At 49.7% G+C, this 24,622-nt stretch overlaps 1 protein-coding gene across 1 annotated transcript in view; it reads right to left on the bottom strand.

Annotated features, from left to right (window-relative positions):
• The window catches only part of GAD1 (glutamate decarboxylase 1), a 37,701-nt gene extending 15,301 nt beyond the window's left edge, over nucleotides 1-22,400 (bottom strand). Inside the window, exons 1-12 of the mRNA XM_064451573.1 lie at nucleotides 22,151-22,400; nucleotides 20,763-20,909; nucleotides 18,716-18,778; nucleotides 13,662-13,820; nucleotides 12,662-12,904; nucleotides 9,948-10,038; nucleotides 5,140-5,252; nucleotides 3,629-3,744; nucleotides 3,448-3,527; nucleotides 3,188-3,242; nucleotides 1,983-2,099; nucleotides 1,757-1,821 (exon numbers count right to left, since the gene is read on the bottom strand). Of these exons, the coding sequence (XP_064307643.1) occupies nucleotides 1,757-1,821; nucleotides 1,983-2,099; nucleotides 3,188-3,242; nucleotides 3,448-3,527; nucleotides 3,629-3,744; nucleotides 5,140-5,252; nucleotides 9,948-10,038; nucleotides 12,662-12,904; nucleotides 13,662-13,820; nucleotides 18,716-18,778; nucleotides 20,763-20,832 (1,172 nt within the window). The 5' untranslated portion in view covers nucleotides 20,833-20,909; nucleotides 22,151-22,400. The remainder of the gene's footprint in view (nucleotides 1-1,756; nucleotides 1,822-1,982; nucleotides 2,100-3,187; nucleotides 3,243-3,447; nucleotides 3,528-3,628; nucleotides 3,745-5,139; nucleotides 5,253-9,947; nucleotides 10,039-12,661; nucleotides 12,905-13,661; nucleotides 13,821-18,715; nucleotides 18,779-20,762; nucleotides 20,910-22,150) is intronic.
• Nucleotides 22,401-24,622: the final 2,222 nt, after the last annotated feature.

Here is a 24,622-nt window from a genome sequence, read left to right as displayed (position 1 = left end):
ACCTCTGGTTGACCCCAGGTCAAGACAGGTGTGCCCAGCTACTGTGACCAAACCTGCATAGCTTAAGGAAAGTATTTTACAAGGTTGACCTCTTATGAGACATGTTGCCACAACATGATTGGCTAGCAAATTGGATTCGGCAGAGATTGATATGATTCTACTGCTTCAGAGTACTGCTCCCATGCCATACACTGCTGTCCCTGCAACAGATGGCTCCTACCAGGTTTTCCTACCAGTCCTTCTGTACATTATTCTTTATCCTGACCTTGTTCTTCACTTACTGTATGAGACGCCCACCACTAGGAAAGTTTGTTATCCCTGAGGAAGGGTGTTGCTCACTATTCTCATTTTATGCCTTACACAGTGCCCACATTCAGCACTTGACTTAAGGAAGCAATTTGGTGCTAATGTGAGCATACATAGGTAGAGCTTGTTTCAAATCTTTTTTGATTCCCTGGCAGCTGATACCTGTAATGATGGCAAGATCTTATGTTTCTGATTCTTCACTGCTTTTCTGATTTTATCCAAATGAACAGCCTTTTATGATAGAGCAGTTTCAGAGGCAATCTAGAGACAAGCATTCCCATGGGGTTATAAACACAGCAGCTTCTACAGATTACAGCCTTGTCATCGTTCAGTGTGGGAACAACTATGCCAAAGACTACACACGGGACTCCTCCTGAATCTGAATGGTAAGGGCTGGGGGGAGGGTCATACTCTCACTCTGCTATCATTTCCAACACAAATGCTTTGCCTTTTTAAATTTGGTTTAATTATTTGTTTAAGACTGGCTTCTGGTCTCAGGGGGAGTCTTGGTAACCTGTGTTATGTGCTTGGGGGCGCACACGCACTTTTTTCTGCAGACTGCACTCTGGCCTCTGCAAGACCTTCCTGCATGTTTCATGTAATCCCCCCATGGCACTGACTCATGGGCCCTTTCACGCTGAGCCATGGTGAGTATCTGTGACTCTTTCTGGCCTCCCTGTAAGCTCCCTCAGTCTCCTGTCTGGCACCATAGAACTGTGCCAGCTCTGAGCTATCATAGTCCTTTCCAGCCTTGTAGGCTCTGAAATTTACCCCTAAAAACTCCTGTTAATTCAGTCTGCCATGTGTTCCTCTCTTTGTTGTATACACGTATATATTTATATGTATATATACATAAAATCAAGACAAAACTAAGCATATACATACATATTATAAACTTTAATTTACAGAACACTCATTGTCAGGCAGAACATATATGCTCTTTATTTTCTGGAAATAACTGCAGACATCTTTCAGAAGAGAATCTCTACAGATTCCCACCACGTGATGCCTTCCCATTATAGCTATTAATGCTCAAACACCTCCTCTGGATTCCTCATTTCTCACTGCTATTCTCAAAGCCCTACATTTCAAAGATTGTCTAGCCCTCACCTCGTTTTTTCCTCAAATCGTCCTTCACCCATTCCCAGACTTACGATCCTTTCAAAGCTATGCACAGAAAAATCTCCCTTCGTTTTTACCAAGCAATATCCTTGTCCTCCTTCAAATCTGCTGAAAAGTTACCTTTCACTCAGCTGTACATCACTGTTTTCTTCTGTAGTATTGTTTCAGTCTTCCTAGTGTGAACCTTTCCTGTCTGTCTTCTGTCTGCCTAATTTACTGTTTAAACCCCTTATTGCAACGAATTCATCTTTTTCATGAATTTGTGAAGTGCCATGTACGTTATGAAAGTACATAAATAACAGTATTACAAATAAGAACCATGTAGTACCTTTCTATTCCATTAAGTTTATGACGATGCTTTCGGGACATTAAGAGTCCACCTCCCCAGGCAGCCTGGAAGAAATACAAAAAAAAAGACGACTCATTGTTTTGAAAAAGCCTAATGTATTTTCATTTACTCAGGATCTAGTAATAAATATTTTAAATCAAGACAAAACACGTGTAAACAAAAATCCTCTTTTGCCTGAATAGTGACACTTCATTTAGTTACTTACATCTACATGGAGCCAGAGGTTATATTTTTCACATATATCTGCAATCTCCTGTATTGGATCAAAGGCTCCATATACTGTTGTGCCTGCAGTTGCATTTACAAAAAGAGGAGTGTATCCCTACAATAAAAATAAAAATATTACACACAAAATCCAACCTTCTAAAAATATATATATATATATATATAAGTGAAAATCATTTTAGAAATGTTGCTATCCCATTTTCCAGCCTAAACATGTTTTTCTTCCCATGTGAAAGGTACATATAAGCAACAGTAGAAGCTAACAAATTGTATATGTGGTAGGAACAAACTCTATTTTTATTGTACTGTAACTTCACAAAATTAACTAGTCAGAAGGTAAAGAATATTATTTTATCTAATATCTTTCAGTGAGGAGATTCAAACATTCTAGAAGATGACTAGCATTAGTCAGGTTGAGACTTCTACAGCAGTATAAAGGAAAATTAATTAAATGTGATTTCTAAGCTGTGATTTGAAAGCTTGAAGTTGTTCCTTCAGTCTTTATCTACTAATAAACAGAACAAAGCAGAACAAAGCAATCCAAAACAAAAGCAATAAATGTGGAACTATCAGATCAAAGTGAGACAACTTTGAATTAGATTAAATAAATGTGAACTGCAATTCTGTAGAGTGCCCGGATGTAAAGAAGTTCAGAAATAAAAAAATAATAATCTTGATTGCTCTAACTTTGGTGGCTTTATACAAAATCAATGGATTTTTTCATTGCATTGATTCAAGAAATAACAATGAATGCCTCAAAAAATTAAACTTACTGGCTATATTTACTAACCCTGCAGCCTCACACTTGAAATCTATGGGAATTTTTAGGACTTCAATAAAATTTTTTATGGTTTTGGCTAAACTTTAAAGTTTGGATAAAAGTAAGTTTAGTTGCATGTTTTCATACTTTTTTCCATATATTTCCAAACACAAAGTTATTTTTAAAAGTCATAAAATGCAGATGTGGTTCAAGAGTTAAAAATATTTTGCTTTTAAACAGTAAATGGAAATCTTAGCAAGACAATTCCCTAAACAATACACGAATGTATAATTAAACAGCTAAAAATATTATTATAACATTTATATCATTACAATATTCTCTTTTAATGTTAACCCTCAGCCTTCGAAGGAAGAGGTAATTTTACTAAGCCAAGTATTTAAACACCAATTTTTAAAAACACAAACCTTTTGTTTTGCTTCCAAAATTTTTGCCTCCAAATCAGCTGGTATTATTTTGCCTCTGTAATTATTGCAGAAACAGAAAAAGCAAGAAAATTAAAGAGTGCACATAGAAATACTAGCTACAGCTGAAATAATTTAATAGGATTTTTCTCAACAGGCCATTAGCAACTTGACACCCTGTACTGAACCAGTCCTTAAGCACAATACAAGAAATTTAACAGATGAACACATTTAATATATCAAAACCTTAGCACTCATCCTACCTTTCATTGCATTTTATCAAAATCACATTGTCTGTTCCAAATCCAAGTGCAGCTCCAGCTTTCTTTATTGAGTAGTGACTCTGCAGCAAAACATATGCATTTAATGGAGTGGTTGTTTAATGATGAAGCATCTTCACAACATACATCAATACAGTACGAATTAGCAGCATATTAAGCTCACATGTTCCGAGGTAAACAGAACCAGTTTAGGGACTGCAGCCATGCCTTTGGTTTTGACTTCAGGGAAATACTTGTAGCGTGCAGCCATTATGCTGTACATATTGGATATAGCTCCTCCTGTGAATGATTAAATGAATGAATAATAAAATAGTGATAATGAGAAAAAATGCATATTAGACTAAAGACATACAAGTCTCATTTGCATTATGCAGTGAAAGTGGCAGTGAACTATGAAAAAATAAATCTCTGAAATGCATGGTCTTCTGTCTAAACAGCACAGGGACAGACCCTCTAGAAAGTCATACTGGTAGTTAGGATTTCCTATCCATCATTTCTTTCAATTGCTAACGTTGTGTAACACATTCCTAAAAAGTTCAGTTTTCATCATGCTGCTTTTGCATGACAGCTTCTTATTAGCAAGAGTAACAGGAACTTATCAAATTGTCTGAGACTGAAGAAATGTCACATACTGGATAGATGTATCCCATTTCAGTAGATGCCTAATAGGCAGATTTCTCAGCTGAGCTAGTTATTCTAAGCTTCCTTGTAGCCAGCTAAGGAAGAGGGGCGCTTTGCAGGCTATGATTCAACTAATCTATTTTGACACTTACTTTTGAAGAATATGAATTGAGGGAAAGCACCTATTTCTTCCGGTTTACTGCTAAAAACAGCCCAGGACAGTTAGCTCAGTTCTGTGATGCAAAGCTCAAGATTAAGCAGTATGAATCTCATCCATAAAGTCTATGATAACTTATTCCTCTAATATGTCTTCATCAACAAGAACATTGAGAAAGATCTGTATCTTTCTAGCAGATGGGACTGGAGACCAAGCAAGTGTGCATTCCCGTGTTTTATGTGGGCTGTTCCAAAAGGAGGTGGAATTGTCCTTCATCCTTTGAAACAGGGTGGTGTCCCCCACACCAAACCCAGAAATCGAGTTGTGCTGGGCATCCATGTTGTCCACACATGGGCCCAGAACCTCCACATAATTTACTGGTCTTTTCTGTCACTGCTGACTGCCTTTATATCACCTTCATGGGAAGAAACTTTGTCTTAGTCTTCATATTGGAATCATACTCATGAATCCAGTCAGATTATGTTCCAGATAACATGTCCCAGAAAGTGACAGGTAGTCACAGTCTTTTTCTGACTGTGACCCCAAATCCTCACTGACCATCAAAGAAGTCAGTACATGATTCTCAAGAGCAGGAATTGTGGTTGCTCAGCACCTCCAGAAATTAAGCACAAAAACCCCAGTGTTTAAATGCCTAACTACATACCAGAGCTTGTAGTCACAATTAAGGTGTTGACCAGCCATGATATGTAGCCATACTCAAAGATAATTCTTTTCCTCCCAACTTTTTGTGGGATGTTTAAACAAAACATTCCTACTTCTAAATACCTAATACATTGTTTTGTATTGCAGATATAGTGGGTATTCAGACACAACTTATGTTTATTTTAACTTTTAAAGTTTTAGTCAAACCACCAAAACACAGAGGAAAAACTCACCAGGTGAGAATATGCCATCACCATCTTTATTTGACCATCCAATAATCTCTCTCATCTTTCGAAGTGTTATTTGTTCCATGAGGACAAAAACAGGGGCAATTTCATAGGTAAACCTGCATGGATAAAGCAAAAAATACTCAAAGAAGCAAAATCCAATACTGGTTCTAAAAACACACAATAAATTCCCACTCCATGAATCTTTGTGAAAATGCCTAAGAGTTTTCCTAGAAAATGAGGTTCTGATATTGCAACCTTCACCCAAGCAAAAATCCTCAGGAAGGCAATACTGGAAACATTGGTCAAAAAAACCCGCAGTATTAGCCTTTTTGCAACTTTCTGTATAACCAGTGTAAGACCAAATGCTCACCATCATAGTGCTGCTGGCTGCTGTACAAGATTGTACTGTAAAACATTTGTTTTCCAACATGCCAATTCCACGCTTGTGGAATAACAAATTGTCAAATTCTTATGAAAATGGTGAACTTTACTGAGCTAAACACAACCATAATTAGAAGTATTGAGCTAGGATTTCAAAGTCTAAATACAATTAATTATGTGAATTTATTCTGTTGATGATCTCCAAGGACAACTTATTTCTAAAATACCACATGATCAATAACTGTCAAGAGTAATTATAAATGATTATTTTCTAATTACCAGTTACAAAAAACAAGTCAGTGGTCAACTATTGTATCCACTTAATGAGGGCAAAAAACACTGCATAGTCTGGTATGCCTTGATGTCACAGACAGACACGTGGATGGAAAGTGACAGCTATACAACCATTTTTGGTGATCAAGGCACACGGATAAATTGCTACCACTGTAAACAAACTCTGCTTGCTGTGTATGCCAAAAAAAAAAAAAAAAAAAAGGGTCAAAAAGGAAGGGAGAAAAGGAAGCAGAGAGAAACTAAACAATCAACCTGTGATTTTCAAAGGTTTCAATAAGAATATGACACCTTGATGCTTTGGACCTGACTGATGTCTGCCACTTGAGTAATTTCGCCAAAACATATGTATTATCTCTCTAATACTAAAATGACATTTTGAGAATAGGTACTACAAACTTTAAGGAGACACGATATGAAGAAGGGAACATGTCCGAGAACCATGTCTTTTATTTACAGCTACACTGGTTAGTTAAAACATTAATTTTTTCTTCAGTCCTTATGCATCCTTAGTCCATCAAAGAAACACCACCATTTTCAAAACATTCCCTTAAGATTAAACAGTATTTGTAATTTGTTTAATTGTTGTAATTTCTGTTTTCAGAAGCTAAAATACTACTTATTTTGCTTTTATTATCATTAGAACTGTCAGAGACAGACATTTGAACACTGATCTGAAGTTTGGGTGCTACCAATTTTTACAGAGATACAAAATTAATAAACCAGTTGGTGTCTGCTAACAGTGGGGGTTATTTTGTTTTGGTTTTAAGCATTGCAAGTCTAGGATACATTCCAATCTTTGTTTAGGCAGAATGATCAACTTAAGTCAACACGAACTTGATGGTGTGTAGATCACTGTAGCCTAATACAAGACACATTTAAGTCAATGTGACTTTCTTCCACCAGTTTAAACACATTTTGGTTTCTATCCTGAGACCTTGCACACTGATCCCTAGACACTTCCCAAAGATGTAAAAGCTTGTACAAAAAAGATATAATATTAAGCAAAAATTTTTATATAGAAAATATCAAGTGTTCACAAGGGGAATTCTAAATATACCTAAACCCAAGTAAAATAGCACTTACTTATTTTGTTATGTAATTATTTCCTGATTCTCCAAAGACTGACAAAGACATAAAAGAAGACTGCAGATGATTCTAAATGATAAGGCCAACGTCAAAATACATTGCAAAACATAGCAATGCAATAATGCAGCTATATTAGATGAAGACTATGATTTTAATAATCACATCTTGCTAAAGTTCACTCCAACTTATTTGTTATAAACTTAAATGATTTTGAAAAAAAAAAATCAGTTAAATGCAGAAAATGTGTTTAGCTTGGAAGGGACTGTCCAACTTTAGAACAATCTTTTGACAAAAATGCTGAGTAGATTTTTTTTGTACAGTTACAACCTTTACAGGTATTTCTATGAATTACCTAGAAGGATCATGAGTCTCAGCTCTTTACTAACAGAATAAATGAATGGATTTTTGGTAGTGGCCAGTGCTGGCACCAGCTTAATTCTGCTCACCTAAAGGCCAAATCATTCTAGCTACCTGTTCCTTTGTTTGCCAGTATATAAAAAGCATTCTGAGAATAAATGTAAAGCATTTTACATCATTTTCCCTGTGTTACATTTCCATAAGAATAAATGCATAATACTGAACATACCAATATAATTATCTCGGCTAACAGTGGGCATAAAGAGAACTTCCAGATAATATTATCGCTTTCTAACCTCAGCTGGCTGCTGCATGGTGAGCAAATGCCCTGCACTACACATCCCTAGAGCTGGGTGAATAACGGCAACTTCTGAAATTTCCACCCTGAAGGTCTTATGATGAGTGACTGGGCTATGAATAGCACATGCATACATTATTTCCAAGTCAATGTGGGAAGCTTATTATGTTTAGTTTAATATATTATCTTCACAGTGACATTTAAGTAACATTTCCTAATGATAATTTAAAATTTTAAGAGAGTACAGATGTTTTGATTACTCAAAATTCATTTGCAAAAGAAAACATATATTTTTTAATTGTTCACAAATATTTTAGGTATTCTTTGTAAGTGCAAAAGAGAAAATGGCAAATGCAAAACACTCCCTGCCACAATCCACTGTTACTGTCACTTGTATGTTACATGCTTGTGTAGCTGAAATAGGTTATAACAGTTTCTAGCTAAAGGTCAGAAGCTGCTCTTCTATGCTGGAACACCGCTCAAAACAAATAATATGTTCCCCAGAGCTCACAGAGACGATTTGGCTATTTTTAATAACCTTCTCTGAGTTCTTTGAATCATATTTTACAAATATCTTGCTTTAACCTTACTTGCAATTACTGTGTTATTTGAAAGTATATCATGTTGACCTTGGTTTGCTGAAAAAAATGAGCAATGTATTATTTTGCATTTGCTAAAGCTCATACAAACAAACAGATATCGATCTTCATGCTTGCAGAGAAGTATTTTCAAGATATGTTCTTGTTTGAAGTATAAATGGATCAGAAACTAGCTTTACAGAACTAGCTATTTAACAATTTACTTTTAAAAGCCAAAGGAAAAAGCAACCTCATTTTTAAAAAGTTACTCTTTCAGAAGTGAATAAGTGAGTATGACATTCTTAATAACTATGGCAATATTCCATAATACTATCGCAGTCTGCCACAGAGCTGAATTCTATTATGTCCTATCAGATTTCTGCAATTTCACTGATTCTAAAAGGATAACTAAGCTAGGATAACTGAGTCAAAGGAAAAGGGGCTTGCAAAAAGTGACACTTTCTGAAGTATGTTTTTGTTACAGAAGAACAATATTTAAGCAAAGTTTTATTTTAGAAATGTAATCAGATTTGTTTTCACTTTTAATTATGGTGTAAAGAAAAAAGGCACTTTAAAGCACTTTGCAATACTTGTTTTACGATTAAAATATATGTCGCTGGGTTTTATTTCCAATCACCTTTTAAATCTGAATGTCCCACACCAATTTTTAGCAACAGATAACTAATTGAGAAGACAATTATTACAAAGTCCAGGCTGGTTTTGGCTGGAGCACCTTATGTATTCTTCTTAATTGCTAACGTCACAAAACAGGCACAGCTCGTAACCTACATAGAGCTGCTAGTAATCAGCTATACTTAATGAACCATATACTCATGGACAGGTCAGTGAAAATATTGTTCATTTTTCCAATCTGCAGATACATTTCATGTGTTCTGCCATTTAGCAGCAAACTACCCAAAGAGGTAGTTTTGGAGTTAAAACACATCCAGTACAGGCTAAAACAGAGCAGCCTCTTACCTGCCAAATATTTGGATTCCCATCACATTTTTGAGCACATACAAATCAATATATAAATAAGAACTGGCTAGAAGGTTTTTTGGTGTTGATAGGGTTTTTTTCATTAATTGTACTCTTTGTTGCAGAAATCCAACATAAGAGCTTACATTTACATCTAACTTTCATTAATTCTGAGGTCAAGAAAAATTAGGAAAAGTTTCCTTATTAATATGTTCTAGATGTAAAATTTTACTGGTTTATACTTCCATTTATTTATTTACACACAACTTCAATAACTCTTACACTAATTCCTTTATTACCATTAAATTAATTTTCAGTGTTACTTTTTTAATCATTCTGAAGCCACCCAGAAGCCAGTTCTTTACCAGCACATGAACAGGCGAAGGTGGTGCCCCAAGCCTGCTACCTCTGAAGTTAACAGGAGAAAAAACAATAAACTTTTATGTATTTTGTATTCTAGTGTTAATATATGGATAGCTGCAGAATTACTCAGTCTAGAGACAAAGCTTAAAAAAAATCGGGAAAAGATAAAGATGATTGGTCCAAAAGAAGAAAACAATTTTATGTTGTTATATTTGAAGCATCATGTTTTACTTACCATGTACTCTGGGATATTTGCATTTCTATTTATCAGAAATGTTAAACTGTTCAGCTTTACACAACTATTTTCACTGTATTACTGCCACATTAAGAAAGATATGAGATTGTTTTATTGAAGACACAGCAATAGTCACTTAAAGAAGAAAATTATACACTTCTGTGACAATACATGTCTACCATGATAGATGGCAGCCCCTGCAAGCACCAGCCACAGACGCTGACAAGAAGACACTGCTTACATGTTTGTATTAGCAGTTGATGTCAGCCACTCCCCAGCCAAGCCAATAATGTCCAGGCCTGTGGACAGCTGGTTGAAAAAGCGAGGATGACCTGGAAAGAGAATTGAGAGCAACTTAGAACAGCTCCAGGTTATGTACATCAGGCTGCAATTTCAGACCACCTTTTCGGACACAAACGACAGCTCTGCAACCGTAACACGCAGCGAAGTTTCCAAAGCAAGCCCTGCTTAGGGCGCGCCCGCCAACCAGCAGCCACGGATGTCGTTACAAAGCTGAAAACCCGCTTTGGAGGGAGCTCCTGTACGGAGCCAGTAGCGTTTAAATTAGAAGACAGAACTTCGAAGCCCATTTAGCCTGTAAAACACCTGCGGACCCCGTGCAAGGGCTCGGGGTACCCTCTCTCCAGGGGCTCCCCCCGACCTCCGCCGGGCTGTGATATCGGGGGGGGGGGAGGGGGTAGGTGGTGGGTGGGTATTTGCAGTAACAACCTTAAGGCGCTGGTCTATTTGCATTTGAATGGAGAGGGAGAGAGGAAGGCTCACCCGCTCGTAAGACGGCTCTCGAGCTCAGGGGGGTGCGGGGGAGCCCGTCGCTTGCCTTGGTCGCTGCGCGGCCGCGGGAGCGCCGTTCCGCGGACTCGCGGCGGGGCGCTAAGGGCCTCCCAAGAGCCCCGCGGCACGGGCGGGTCCCCCACACGGTTCAAAAGCTAGGATTCACCTCATGAACACAGGCTTTGCTATCGAGCCGAGGTCGATCATATTCTTGTATTTCATCCAAAGTTGCTTTCACAACTTTTGTAAGCAATGAGCCCGACTATCGGGGGTCTACTTTTCTAGCGCGAAGAGATAAAATTCCTAACAAATGATGGCGGGGTTTGAGGGGAAGGGGAATGTGTCACGATGTAACCGTTACCTCCGCTCTCTTGGGAAAGGACACGCAGATAAACACGGGGGACAGCCCAGCCCGAGGGAGCGGCTCAGCGCTGGACGCCTGGAGGGAGCCTGTCACGTCGCATTTGCTCAACGCTGGGAACATCAGCATCTTCTGACATGAAGAAATAAATGCGATTCTGCTCCCAGCGAAGTCAGCGAGAACCTTTCGGAGGCGTGAGCCTGCCGCGGCTGCCCCCCTCGACACCTCCCGAGGGGGGTCTGCCGCGGAAGCGGGGGGCACGCGGGGGCCAAGCGACGGGACCGAAGCCCAGAAACAGCACCATGGCTTAGTTATTTGCTTTGTGAATCACCTCTTCTCTCCCTTGCTATGACACAGTTTGGGAAGCTGTTTTAAGGGACACTCCGCTGACCTCACACAGCTGTCAGCGAGCCGGGCCGCATAATGAGCCCCGTGGGCTTGAAAGGGAGCTTCCCCGGGAGGGAGAACGTGAGCCCTGGGGGCCCGGAGAGCCAGGGCTTGTGTCCTGCGTCGTCAGACGGCCCGAGCAGCTCTTCGTAAAGCTGCATCAGGCACTGCTTTGAACAGAGCTTGTGTCTGATCGGATACCTGCACCAGAGCTCCCGGGGACCGGTCCTACCCGTCCCGCGAAAGCCCCAGGGAAGGTCGGGGTGACGGGAAGGGCTTGCTCGACGGCCCGGTGCCACCAGTGCCGGAATAACGGCGCAAGACCGCAGCGACTCCGGCTTTGTTGCTGGCCTCCTGTTCAACGACCCGCAGTTTGGGAGCGAAAACACACTCCCCTTTGATTAAGGGCACAAAATCAAAATACGCCCCTACCCCCTTGAATAAATCAAACCACCACGTAACTGGGAAAAAGCAGGAAGCCAACCGCCACGTTTGTTGCCGAGATTTTGTTCCTCGAACGCACCGGGTTGGTTTTTCACGGCTGCATAACTGAACAGCGGAGGAAACAGCGCCCCGTCCCTGTGGAGCCGTGGCTCGCAGCTGCCGAGCCAGGGACGGCCAGACAAAAGCCCCTCTCTGCGAGCTCCCGCCGCTCCGGCTCCGCGGGGAGACCCCCGCCCGCCGCGGCAGCGGCGCTCGCCGAGCCGAGCTCAGCAGCCCTGGAACGCTGGAGCAGGACCGCGGAGGGGAGACACGGCCCCCGATCCGTTAGCGCTCCGGTTCCTGAGCCTGCCCGGGTACAGACAGCAGTCAGGGCTTGCTGCCAGCCGAGCTTTCTGCTGATACAGATGTAAAACATTTCAGGCCGAACAGCCTGAAAGAGCACCGACTTTGCTCCAGGGTCTGGCAACCGCTCAGCCCGTAAAAGAAGTGATCATAAACGGGCACTTCTGTCTGATTCAGAAGGACCTGGACAGGCGAGGCTCCTGGGTAATGGTCTGAAATCCACAGGGTTCCTTTATTGATGATTCCTAGGATTTCAGTCTCTTTGTCATTAAATGTCTGGTGAACATAAAGGAGAAGAACTGCAAATTCAGTGTCATTTATGTCCTCATTTACCTAATGATATTGCTCCCCAGAGATACAGACAGCTCGCATTTCATCAAGTGAAAGAGATTACGTCTTAAAAACTTGTTTCTGGGCACTGCAAACAGCACCGAGACCTGCCCGCCGGGAACGCACCGGGCATCAATAACTGACGCTGCTAAGCAGAGACTTTTCCAGTGCCCTGGAGCTGACCCTCCAGGCAGGCAGAGTCCAAGATGTGGGCTTACCTCCATGGACTCAAGCCCGCTCCCTTCACCGTGGGCCAGGGAAAAGCCCCAGACTCCCCAGAGTAGTGTGCGAGAACCTACCTGTCCTCACTCCATATTTCAGTGTGTCCCGGCAATCCACCAGGATCTGCTCCAGGGACTCGGGGTTGTCCGAGAGCTCCAGGTTGAAGCCCTCCATGCCCTCTAGGAGCTGGTGCGGGTGATGGAAGTCCAGCACTTTGGTGGATCTGTCAAACGTCTTCCTCACGTAGTTGAGGAGGATGTCCACGACCTCCAGCAGGAACTGCATGGTCTGCTCCTCACCATTCTTGGCGGGCAGCAAATCTGAGGGGCAAACCAGCTGTCAACGCCTGCTTTGGGAGCGACAGGCAGAGATGAAGCAGCCCTGGCCCCCCGCAGCACTCCCTGCACCGGGAAGCCACGGCCCCGGCACAGCCTGGCTGTAGCAGGGCAGGCACCTGGTCCTGGGCTGCCCCACTCGCTCCCGGCAGATGAAACCAGCCGCTGCCACCGGGGCTCCCGGCCCCTCTTGCCCGGTGAAGAAAGGTGAGCCCGGGTCGCCCATGGTAACAGCAGGGCCCCTCCGAGGCACCCCAGCCAAAAGCAGGTCCTGCAACACTAAGGGTGTGCGGGGCACTCACATCCCAGGGGGCAAGAGCACCCCACACCCACCCCGCCCTTCTTCTGCACCGTTGCCCCCTGCCCCGCAGAGGGATTGATTCCCAATACCCACCCTCCTCGTCAGCGGCCCTGCACCAGCAATCACAGACCACTTCATTGCTATTTTACTAAGGAGGAAATAAAATATAAAAGTAGTGTCCTCCCGCAGGCTGGATCTGGAGAGGGCCAGGAGCTGAGCTGTGGAGGATCAGCCCAAAGTACGCAAAATTGCATTTCAGGGAACTTGGCTGCATCACCAGTGTAGCTGTCAGCAAACACACACACACACCCCCAGAGCTTCCTTCGGAAACAACCAAGCAAAAGCAGGCCTGAATGTGGCTGCACTTCCAAGGGAGGCGAGGGCAGATTGCTAAGGGATGTGCCGGAACTGGAGCAAGCAGAAGCTGTAAAGAGCATTTACCTCTGGCATACAAATTGGAGAAGTCTGTCTCAGTGCGCCGGAACCTGGATTCCTTCTCGCTGTTCTCGCACACCAGCAGGCTCTTGGAGGACTGCCTCTCCTTCAGGGAGCTGACGATCCGGCCCTTGTCTTCCAGGCTGTTGGCCCTTTGCAGGAACCCTACATTGTTATTGCAAGGTGGACAGGTCAGAGTTTTCTCACTTCCCAACATGTTTAGAAATCTCTAAAGCAGCTCTCTAGACAACAGTTCAAAGCAGTGTTGGCTCTGGATCTGACTAATGAGGTCAGGAGTAAAAGTATTTATGGGGGATTATTTGCCTCCGGGAGGGAGAGCTCAAAATGCCATCAACTGCAAAAACCCAGCCATGCAAAAAACAAATTTTTGTCATTTAGTGCAGTGGTAAATTCTTATTAAGTCGATCAGACAGATTCCACTTCAGTAATCAGCCACTGGAAGAGAGTTCAGGATGAGTCAATGCTATTTCAGCCTGCAGGCGAAGTTTATGGACCTAGCAGACAGGGGCAATGATGTATGATTAAAATCAGGGCCACTTTCAGTTCTCCTCGTGGTGCTCTCACGCACAAAAGGCATGAGAACAAGCAGCCGTTCTGGAGCAGCCATCCCGAGAGCGCCAGAGCTCTAAGGACACCGGTAGCACACATCAACCCCACCTTCCTGCTACCGGTAGATACCAGCACGTGTCCAGGAGATGCGGATTCTCGCGGATTCTCCACCTGAGAAGATGCTTTGATGGTCACGCTAATCATCCCCGGGCTCTCCAGGAGCCCCGCCCTCACCGGAGAGGCAGCCCTGGCCCCCAAGACCCGATTTCAGCCGCCGGTGTTATATGCAACACCAGTAATAAATCCCCTCGCCCCAAGAATTACAGCGGTGGGCGCCACGCAGGGCCCGTGGCAAGTAAGGAGGCTCATCTACTCTAAGGCGGCAGAGAGAACAATTAATTTTCAGGATTTGACCCACTAAATCCATGTCCGCTAAAACACGCGTGGCGTTGGGCTTTTCGTTATTAACGAAGGCAACGGATTTTGACCTCCCAGGCTGCAGCGAGCGTGCCTGTATGTGTGGAGCAGGCAGTACGGCAGCGCTGGCCTCCTCGCTTCTTTCTTTTAAAACAGGTAACACTTGAAAACAATGCTCATCGCAGCTGGGGATGTCCGCCAGAGAGGAGGGCTTGAGGGGGGGGCAAACCAATGCCGTGACTGCATTCACCTCCGTCCCCCGAGCCGCTTCTCTCCAGCCATGTACTCCCCCGCTCCGGGGCCCCGACGGCGAAGCGGGGTTGGGGCTCGCCCCGCTGGGCTCCTTGCGGCTTGGGCAGGCCCTGGGGGCTTCCTCTCCGCGCCGCCTGGCAGTCCCGCAAGAGCTATCACAAGGGCAGCCCCAGCCGCCCGCCCCTCCCGCCTCAGTCGGGCACCCGAGCGGGTCTCCAAGAGGGTTCTTTGCAGGCAGGTTTGTCTGGCACATCCTTTCAGTGAACTCATTTTGCCTTTTAATATTGATATCCTACTAATTAGTTTCTTTCTATGATGCTTTTAGGAATACGAATTCTACGAGGAAAAAAAAACTAAGGGAATCTCTCTTCGTGCATAAAGTAAGAGGCGCCGTCAGAATCGATTACTCCGTTTTAGTTGTGGTGTTAGTGCTTTTACGGGTCCTTGCAGAGATCCCTAGCTCCTGTAACAGCTAGTGCTGTCCGCCTGCTGATTAGGTGGAGCAGCCGGTACCGAAGCAGGTGCAGTCCAGACCGAGTTCCAGAGCGATCCTCTTTCCCCAGGTCCTGTGGCTTCATTTTACTTTATTTTTCCACTTGTTTTTCTTCTAGGTTCTCGGTGGCGATGCTCAGTGGGACGAGGTACGTGAGAACAGACATCCGCAACAGGAGCAGCCTCCCCGCGAGAACCGTGCTCCTCGCCCCACAACCGGGGCTCCTCGCGGCAGGCAGACCCACGGCCCCCGCAGCCTCCGGTGGGAAGGAGGGGGCAGCGCTTCAGTAACAGAGAAAGCCTGCAGTTGCCGGCGGTTCGGCTCGCACCGGGCTCAGAGACCGGGGCCGCGCGGTCGTGCGTGGGGCGGCTCAAGGGCAGAGATTGACTGGGAGAGAAAAACACCAGACCCTGAGGGGAGGAACTTGCTGCCGCCTGGTGCAGCTCAACCGGCTGTAGGTAACAGGTCCTTCGCCCTGGCCCCCCGACCGCGACAGTATCTCACGGACCTGGAGGGTCCGCTACACGGGGGAGCACAGCGGGGCAGGGCAGCCCCCCGCTTTGGGGCAGCCAGACCTTCTTGCTCCCCGAGCTCCTCCCCCGGAGGGTGGGGGACGCTCCCCAGCGCCCACCCGCGTCCCGGGCTGCAGGGAAACACGGCAGCCTGCCCTCGAGGGCTCCTTCCATGCCCGGGGGGAAGCGGATGACTGTAGCAAACCTTTCGTCTGCATCCTATGCAAAAAAGTAAGGTCGGTCTAAGATCCAGCGCGTAGCAGCGCACAAAATAGCGACCGCGCTGCTCCTCCCGCAGCAGCGGGGAGCGCAGCGTTTCCCACCAGCAGCAGCAGCAGCTGCCTCCCGCCGGCGCTCTGCTCACGGGCATATTCACCGACCGGTGAGGAATTCCCTCGGTCCCCGAGGTGACCGCAAATCCAGCGTGATTTCACACCAGGCCGCGCACAAGGCACTCCTATGAGTCCCCCCGGCCTCTCAGCCCTGCGGGGACCTCGGCTTCAGAGGCAGGGACCAACGTGCCGGGTTCCAGTCCCCGCCGTGGCCGCCGGTCTATGCACTCGGGTAGCGGCTGCAGGAGATCCTGGTTCCCCCCGCGGCCGGGGGGCTCAGCAGTGCCAGCGTGACTTGGCAGCTTAAATCCCACTTGCTCCGAAAACGAGCCGAGTTTCTAGATCACACGGCTGCTTTGGAAATGCCACTGTCCTGCGTTGCTCGTTGGGCTGGGAACCATCAGCTGGCGGGGGCCAAACAGCTGGAGACGCACCTGAGCCATTTTACTCCGTCGAGCATTTCTACTGATGCCAAGCAGGATCGGTCCCGGCAGCGATAATAATTGCCGAGGTGGGAGTGAAAGGTGTAGCATGCAACTCCAGCCACAGGGAAAAATCTGCCCGTACTTTGCCCGCCGTGACAGTTCATTAAACCGCTTTAAAATACGGTCTTTTCTTTTTCTTTTTTTTTTTTTTTTTTAAGTTAATATGTGCAGAGACGAAGAGCGTGGGGGTGTGGCAGCGGCAGGGCTCCTTTCGGGTGGTGGCTTTCAACCAGAAAGGGAAGGAGCTAATCCTTAAATCGGTCAGTTGTTTGAGAAGAAATGACATACATCTTATATACGTAATTACTGAAAATGTCAAACACATAATACACAACACAGGTGGAAGAACTGACTCACTATTGAAGACCCGTCTTTTCTCTCAACCCTTATTTAAAGTTTTCCTTCAAAATTAATCGATTTCTGTGTGATACACACAGGCAGAACAATTCCGAGGCGCCCGGTTCACTATAGCTTTGTGACTGCACCATATTTAAGGTCTGGAACGGTGTCTTGTGAAAGGTAAGGACGAAGGGATATAATCTATAATAGTCGAACGTCAACTTGTTTAGCATGTTTAATTAGGATTCTTGGCAACCTTAATGCTTCATTCTATATATTTACCAAGGGCAACCTTCCCCCTCCGTCTTTGTGAAGGTGTTAGATTCAAGTAGGAGGGCTCATACGAGCAGAAACAGTGGTCGCCATCGAATCTGATTATTCCGAATCACCGTCACTATTCAGGGCATAAAGGAAATCCAAGCACCAAACCCGAGCCAAAAACACAGCAGCCCTGTGTGTTCTGAACTCCCTTCACAAAGCTTCTACTACACTCTCGCTTTTCTCAAATCCAAAATGGTGGGATATTTCATTTTCAGCGTATTTGATCTCATTGAGAGAAGCTGTGCTGTCCCTCTGTAACCCCGGTAGTCTAGCAACACGGAACGAGCCTAACGGTGCGTTACTTTATCAGTTCTGCTTGCCGGGCTAAATTAAAATGATGATGAAAAAGCCCATCGCTCCAGCCACTGAAGGGACTGGTAGGGAAACGGTCCATTAAACCCAGATCAGGAGCTATTTATAGAACTAAGCGACTACTCGTTAATGTCGCCTGTGGGTACCGATGAAATCTCTAATAGATACAGGGCTAAACACTTGCACCCCGATTTTCTTCCAGACCAAATTTCCACGTAACAAAACGTTTAGCGAATGAGCTTCGACTGGAACAAGTAGGGCAAAAGGTTTAAATGTATCTTTGCTTTGGAAAAAGGCCTGTTTCTCCCACGAAATGATCTCCCACCCCCCAAAAAAAGAGGTAGCTGGGGAAAATGGGAAATAATTTCTATTCATAAGGGGCATGGGCTAAGCTGAATGGTTCTCCCCATCGGAAGATTAAGATTTGACTGCTGGTGTGTGAAAGCGAAGGCGCTACTTAAGAGATCTGGAGAGGGAAGACAGCTTGTTATCTGCAAATGAATCTCTTGCTATAACGTTGCGATCTGATTGTGCGTTTGTTTCCCTTCCTGCATTTCATGTGCCTGAGCGCTGACTGGCTGCCAGCGCTATCTTACCAGCACAGCAAGCTGACGAATTGCTCTTTAATAAGGCTCTCGTTAATCTTTTCGCCCCAGGAGATACGTATTTTCTAGTCAGATAAGGTTGAAAAATTTCAGACAGCGAGAGGCAGCCAAACCCGCCCCCTCCGGCTCGTTCCTCCCCGTCGGGCCCGGCGCCCCCCCACGCCCCCGCCGGGGGCGGCCGGCGCCCGCACACCCACACCCACACCCCCGTTTACCGCAGGAGGGCCGCGGGCAGCGCATATCCCGGGGAAGGCACGGCGGCCGGGGGCCGGGGCAGGGCCGGGGCCGGTGCGCGGAGCCGCGGCGCGAGCGGCAGGGGGCGCCCTGGGGCGGCCCGCCGCGGGAGAGCCCCGGGGCCCGGCGGGGCGGGGGCAGGGCGCGGCGCGAAGCCCGGCGGGGCGGCGCGGCGAGGGCGCACTTACCGCATATCTTCAGCCCGATCTTCCTGGTGCACCCGTGAGCCACGCCGCACCACGAGTCGTAAGCTGGAAGAGAGGGCAGAGACGTTCCCCTGGGGCGGCGGGTCTCCCCGGCCCGCCTTGCCGCCCTCCCGGCCTCCCCGCACAGTCCCCCGCGTCCCCTCGGGCCGGTCCCGGACAAACGGCTGCTCCCCGAGCCCGGCGGCGGCGGGGCGTGCCGGGTGCGGGGCGGCCGAGGCTCGCTCGGGTGACAGCGAGATGACACGCCGGCCCGCCGAGTGGAGAGGGAAAGGCACCCAGGACCCGAACGCCTAGTGATCTACTGGCGGGGCCCCAGGGAAGTGGCAGCTTAAAATAAAGTGGCCTGAAATGGGGTCACAAAAGAGTTCGGGAATTAACTGGGTGAAAAATAGCATTTGACTATATTATCAGACTTGCATGGCTGCACATCGGCCGGCCGGCCGGCCGAGCCGCCGACGGCCGAACTGGGGACGCTCCCTGCTCGGCCCCTGCCCCGGAGCACCCTTCTGCCACGCGGCTCGCCAGGCCCGGCCCACCATACGGCGGCCCCGGGACCGGCAGCCCTTCGCCCGCCGGCCCTGCACGCCCGAGGAAACGCCGCCGAGAGGCTCCGGAGCGGAGGCAGCGCCGGGGGCGCGGCCGCACCAAGGGAGGGGACAGGCTCCTTCCCAGGCCTTGTGAGCCGCGGCCCGGCCACGCCCCGGCCGGACCCCGCTGCGCCCCGGGGAAGCGGGGAGCGAAGCCCTGGGCTGAGGTGGAGGGGACGCTGGCCTCGGCCCAGGGCACAGCCGAGCCTCTCCTGCCCCTCGCCCGCCGGCGGGCCCCAGAGGGCGACCGGGACGGGGGATGGCGGGCGCTGACGCGGCCGCGGCGTTGGTGCGTGAGGGGAGAAGGCGGGAGCGGGGCCGGGGCGTGGGGCTGCTCACCTGGGGCAGGGCAGCAGCGGGCCCGCGGGGCGGGAGAGGCGGGGGAAGGGACCCAGCGGGTTGGGCGGGCGAAGCAGCCCTCGCAGCCCCTCGGCGGGGGCGCTGCCCGTGCCGGCACGGGGGAGCCCCGTGTGGGGGGGAGCCCCGTTTGGGGGGGAGCCCCGTGTGGGGGGGAGGGCGGGGTGCCGCGGTCAGAGGTTATCTCATTTTTAGCCGCGTTGCCAGCTAATTCGATTTGTGCGCGTGACACCCCAGCCGAAGGCAGCACAGCCCGTCACCCCCGCCTGGAACGAGCCCCCGTGCTGCCGTTCGCCCCCTCCCCCGTTCCTTCCAGCTGCAGGACAATGACAGTAATGACTCCGATGCTCGCGCCTCGTAGCCCTTTCAGGGTAAAAGCTGTTCCCCGCTTTGCTGTGCCTGACAGCCTTTCATTTCTTACTGTTGCCCGCTCTTTGTCTGCTTTATAGCATCGAGCCTCTTTTCTATTTATTTTAGGCAGGCGACGTTCTGAATCGCCTGGCAGGGCTATAAACTGATTCTCTATCCACCTGCAGCAGCCTCTGCCTCCCACTCACACCTCAATAACTCAAGGCGAATTCAGAGCAATTAGGAACACAAAGCTTTGAAAAGCTACAATTAGCATCCAAATTTCGCTTGATTACGGGCTCCGGCGGAGGCTGAAAGGAAGCTGCAGCATTAGCATTTATAAAATGTAAAGGGGGGGACACGACACCCGCTTTAAGCCACTGGTGTAACTTCGCCCTTTAACGGATTCATTTTCTCCACAGCCCTTACAACATCCCGATTTTTTGGCCATCTGGGGGTTCGGTTTATTGTCTAAATCCCTCGAAGGTGGCCGTAAGATAACGGCAGCGCTGGCTGCTGAGGTGGGCTTTTCCTCCCAGCGTTTTATTCGCCACGGACCGACCTCTCCCGCTCCCACCAGGAGGATGGTTTCTTTGTGTAGAGCACTTTCCGCCCCTTGCTTAACAGCGCGGAACAGGGCTTCGCGGATTTTTCGTTTCGTTTCGAAATTGGTCTTTCCAAGCCCATATGGAGAAAGCCTCCAAAATAGTTTAAACGAGGAAAATATTAAAACCTACTTGTGGGTCGTAAATTAGTTGGGGTGGGGTCCGGAGCGTCGTTGGAGGACGAGGGAGCGGAGGAAGCCATCCCTTCAGAAAAGCCAGAGTCCCCGGAGTCCGGGTTTCCTCCGATATTCCTCCAAGGGGTGGGCGGCGAGGAAATTGCTGGAAGGAAGAAAAGGCGGGTTGATTAGTCCTGTCTCCTGGAAAACCGCTCCGGAGTGCCGCCCGGGCGGCGGCCTGCAGCCCGGCGTGGGCCGCGCGGGGGCCGGGGCGGGGGCCGGGTCCGGCCGGGCGGGAGCCGGGGCCCGGCGGGCCGGGGCTGGGGCCGCGGGGCCAGGCGCAAGCGGCGCGCCAGGGAAATGCCTCGACAGGCTGGAGAGCGAAACCGTCCCTTCGCTGGATGCCGAGGCGCTGCCCGCCGCGCCTGAATGACGGATTTAGCAGAGCGTGAAGTCTATCGCAATTATATCGGCGGCCGCTGAGCAGGGCAATTACGTGGCTCGCCTCAAACGAAAACCAACGTGCAAAGCGGGCTTCGAAATTACCAGCCCAAACGACCCACAGTCCCAAACGGAGCCGCTATCTGCGCGTTATCCGCCGATCCCCGAACACACGCCAGGCGAAGCATTCAGCAAAGCCTGACAGATACGCCCCGCCGCCACCACAAAGGTGCCTTTCGCCCAGCTCCAATGGCAGGCGTCACACACATGTGTGTTTGCACACGCATGTTTCGGCGGACCGGGACCAGTATGTGCTCCAGCGCCAACCAGCGCTCTCCCGTGCACGCCTGGGCGGCACAAATGGCAGAAGGCTTGTCTCCTTGTCTGCGGGGAGGAAGGTGCTGGACCAGCCCTCGCTCCTCGCCAGATGTTCAGCTCTTTCCTGGCGGACACGGCGCTCCGATTACCGATACAGGGTTGCTGATGGAGAATTGGCGGGTCAGTGCCCTGCTCCTCTCTTTGTCCCCACGGCTACCTGCCATTTATTTTATTCCCCTTGTAAAGAAAATGAAGGTCGCGCGAACGAACGAGCGCTTTGTTAGCCGCTTTTTTCGAGTAGCTACCGATTTCATTTGCATTGCCGGGCGGATTTACGCCGGCGTGTAAACGCAACGGATCAATTATTTCAGTGGAAAGCAAGCATTTCGCTTGTTTTTTAACAGGAAAAAGAAAACACCTATAAAGCAGACGAAATTCTCTAGACAATGCCTGGAAGTGAAGTAACAGGTTAAGACAATGTCTAAGGCGCTGGCTGTCTCAAAATACCCGTTATCCCTCTATAGGTACGACAGCAACAAAACTGATTTTAGGGTGGGGGGAAAACCAACAAAAAAAGCCAGCTCCAGATCCTGAAAGGGGTTCCCAAAGGTTTGAAAAATGGGGTACTGTGTAGAGGAGACTTACCGAGGGGGCGAGCGGACCACTCTCACTGCCGGAGTCCAGGCAGGCAGGGCGACTCCAGCCTGGGAGAGACCCGCCGCTTATAAACTCCGCCAGAAACGACGTCGGAATACCAATCGCGCCGCGGAATTTAATGCGAGATGACCTTTTTTTCCAGAAGTGCTCGAATTTGCTTTTTTAAAAGCGTGAATCGCCGGCTGATCTGCTTCGACGCAGGCATGAGTCACAGGGCTGCTGCCACCCCCTCCGCGCCGCTCCGCGCGGGGGCTGGGGACCGCCGGGGCGGCCAGCTGGGGCGGGGAGGGGCGGCCCACCCGGCCCCGGCTGCCGCCGCCGGGCCGCCGCGCCCCGGGGTGCCGGGGCTGGCTCCAGCGGCGGGCGGGGCTGCCCGGGCGCGGGGTTCTGCCTTGCGAACCCCCGGTCGAGCCCCTTCACCGGGCGGCACCGGGAGCTCTCCCTAGACAGCGCTGGCGTGACCCGGGGTGGCGGGCCGCGCCAGCCGGCGGCGGAGCAACGCGCACACCGGCTCACCGGCAAAGGCGACGCGGCCGAACTGCCGCTCCGAGCGTCCCTGCGGCACCAGCACTCCCCTGCCCACGGTGCGGGCCGCGAGTGAGCCGGGCGGGGTGCGCGTTAAATGGAGCTTAGCTAAACCACCCCCCCCGCTTCGGGTTCGCTGTGCCCCGCCGGCGCGCCCCGCCGCCCCAGCTCTCCGCCAGAGGGTGGCAGAGGCACAGGCACGGCCGCCACCGCGGCTCGGTCTTCCCGGCCACGGGGGAACACCTGGAGTCCTGTGACTTGCCCTCAGTGTTGCCCTTAGGTTACGACTTCATACCAGACATCCTTTCGCTAAAACGAGAAACATTAAGACAGCACGGGGTTTTGTGCCCCCGACAACCGCAGGCCTGTGCTTCCCCAACCTGCGCCCCAAACATGCCTCACCAGCACCTTGCGGTGGTGACCGCGGTGCTACATTTCGGCGTGTCGCGGTAGCTACGCAGGCGCCTAAACCAAGCCCTGCTTACGAGGATGGCACGTAAGGGGCTGGGAGGAACCTGCAATGAGACGGGAGGAGGGGGAACAGCCCGGTGGGGCCAGAGACTTTCGTCCCGTGCGGGGGGTGCTGGGCAGCGCAGCGAGCAGCAGCGACGTGCCCTTCCTGAAGGACTCGAGGGACGAGCAAAAACTTACGAGCCTTTTTGGAAAGCAGACCGGCCGACTGAGAGCATTAAGCGGCCAAGACGATTACTTTGCCCAGCGCACCTACTGTCTAGGGACTGAATGCGTAACAAAAGCACCGACAGCACAAAAGCCAGCTTTTAAACATAGCTTTAAAGGTATTAACAGCCCTAGCTGACATGACCTTTTCCCATCTGTTCTCGGCTGTGGTTTTAAAGGTGGTTTCAACCAATCGGGCACAATATGTGCTGAGTGAAGAGCGTGAGATATAATAATATAACCGTAGCTAATTGTCTTTATAAACGTAAACAAGCGTTCACAGGAACTCGCGGCAGGATCGCAGCGCACAGTCAGCGAAAGATCACGCCAAGAACTCCTAAGCCATCAGTCACTGCACGGCGCGGCCCGGCTGGTCTGTGCCCGGCGTGCGCGCTCGGTCCTTCCCTCTGGCCTTCCAGAAGCGCGCGTCTGGAGCAAATAGGAATGTTTTAGCGTCAACGTTTACACTCTCGGAGGCCCCGAGGCCCGTCAGGGGAAGGAGACAGACAATGAACACCGGCGGGCTTTCCGCGGCGGGCTGGACATGAGAGCGGTTCTGACATCCCGGTACCACCGGCGGCGCGGCGCGACCCGCCCCTCCGCGTCCCGCCCGCGCCCGGGCCCCGTCGCTCCGCTCAGCACCGTGGACAGCGCCCGCCCCGCCGGGCCCCGCCCCGCCGGGCCCCGCCCCGGCGCGGCCAGCGGCAGGGCCCGGGGGGAGACGGCGAGCGCGGCAGCCTTTCACGCCGGCAGGAAAACGCGGAAGGCAAAGCCCACGGAGGCCGGCGCCGCCGCACGTCCCCTCTAGGTGGTGCTGTGTCTCAAGGCCAGGCGCCCGGCAGGGCCCGCCCGGCAGAGGCGGCTCCAGCCTGTGCCGACCGGGGTCTCTTCTCCCTGGCCCCGGCGGCGACAGGGGGAGCGGGAGGTGCAAGCCCCGCGGCTCCCCGCCCTCGCTCCCCCCGCTCATCGACAGCGCCGCTGTGCACCACGCGAGGAGGCGCCTGGTAACTCTCATTTGTAACGGACCCCTTCAAAAATCCGACGTAAACCCAAGCCACTCCGCTGCGAAGGCCTCGCTCGGTGCTCGCCACACCAGCCGAGCCCTGTAGCACAGCACTGCCGCATGGTCACGCCCAGGCGGGGCCACTCAGCGAGGTGCGGGTTTCAGTGAGAGTTCCCGGCCTCCCCCTCCAAGCCGTGCGGCCCGGGCTTTCCGCCCAACCCCTCTCGGCCTTCCAGGTGTCGGGCTCTTCCCTA

Source organism: Phalacrocorax carbo, chromosome 5, assembly GCF_963921805.1.
Source record: "Phalacrocorax carbo chromosome 5, bPhaCar2.1, whole genome shotgun sequence".
NCBI classification, from domain to species: Eukaryota; Metazoa; Chordata; class Aves; order Suliformes; family Phalacrocoracidae; genus Phalacrocorax; species Phalacrocorax carbo.
This window is presented reverse-complemented; position numbering and strand designations above follow the sequence as displayed.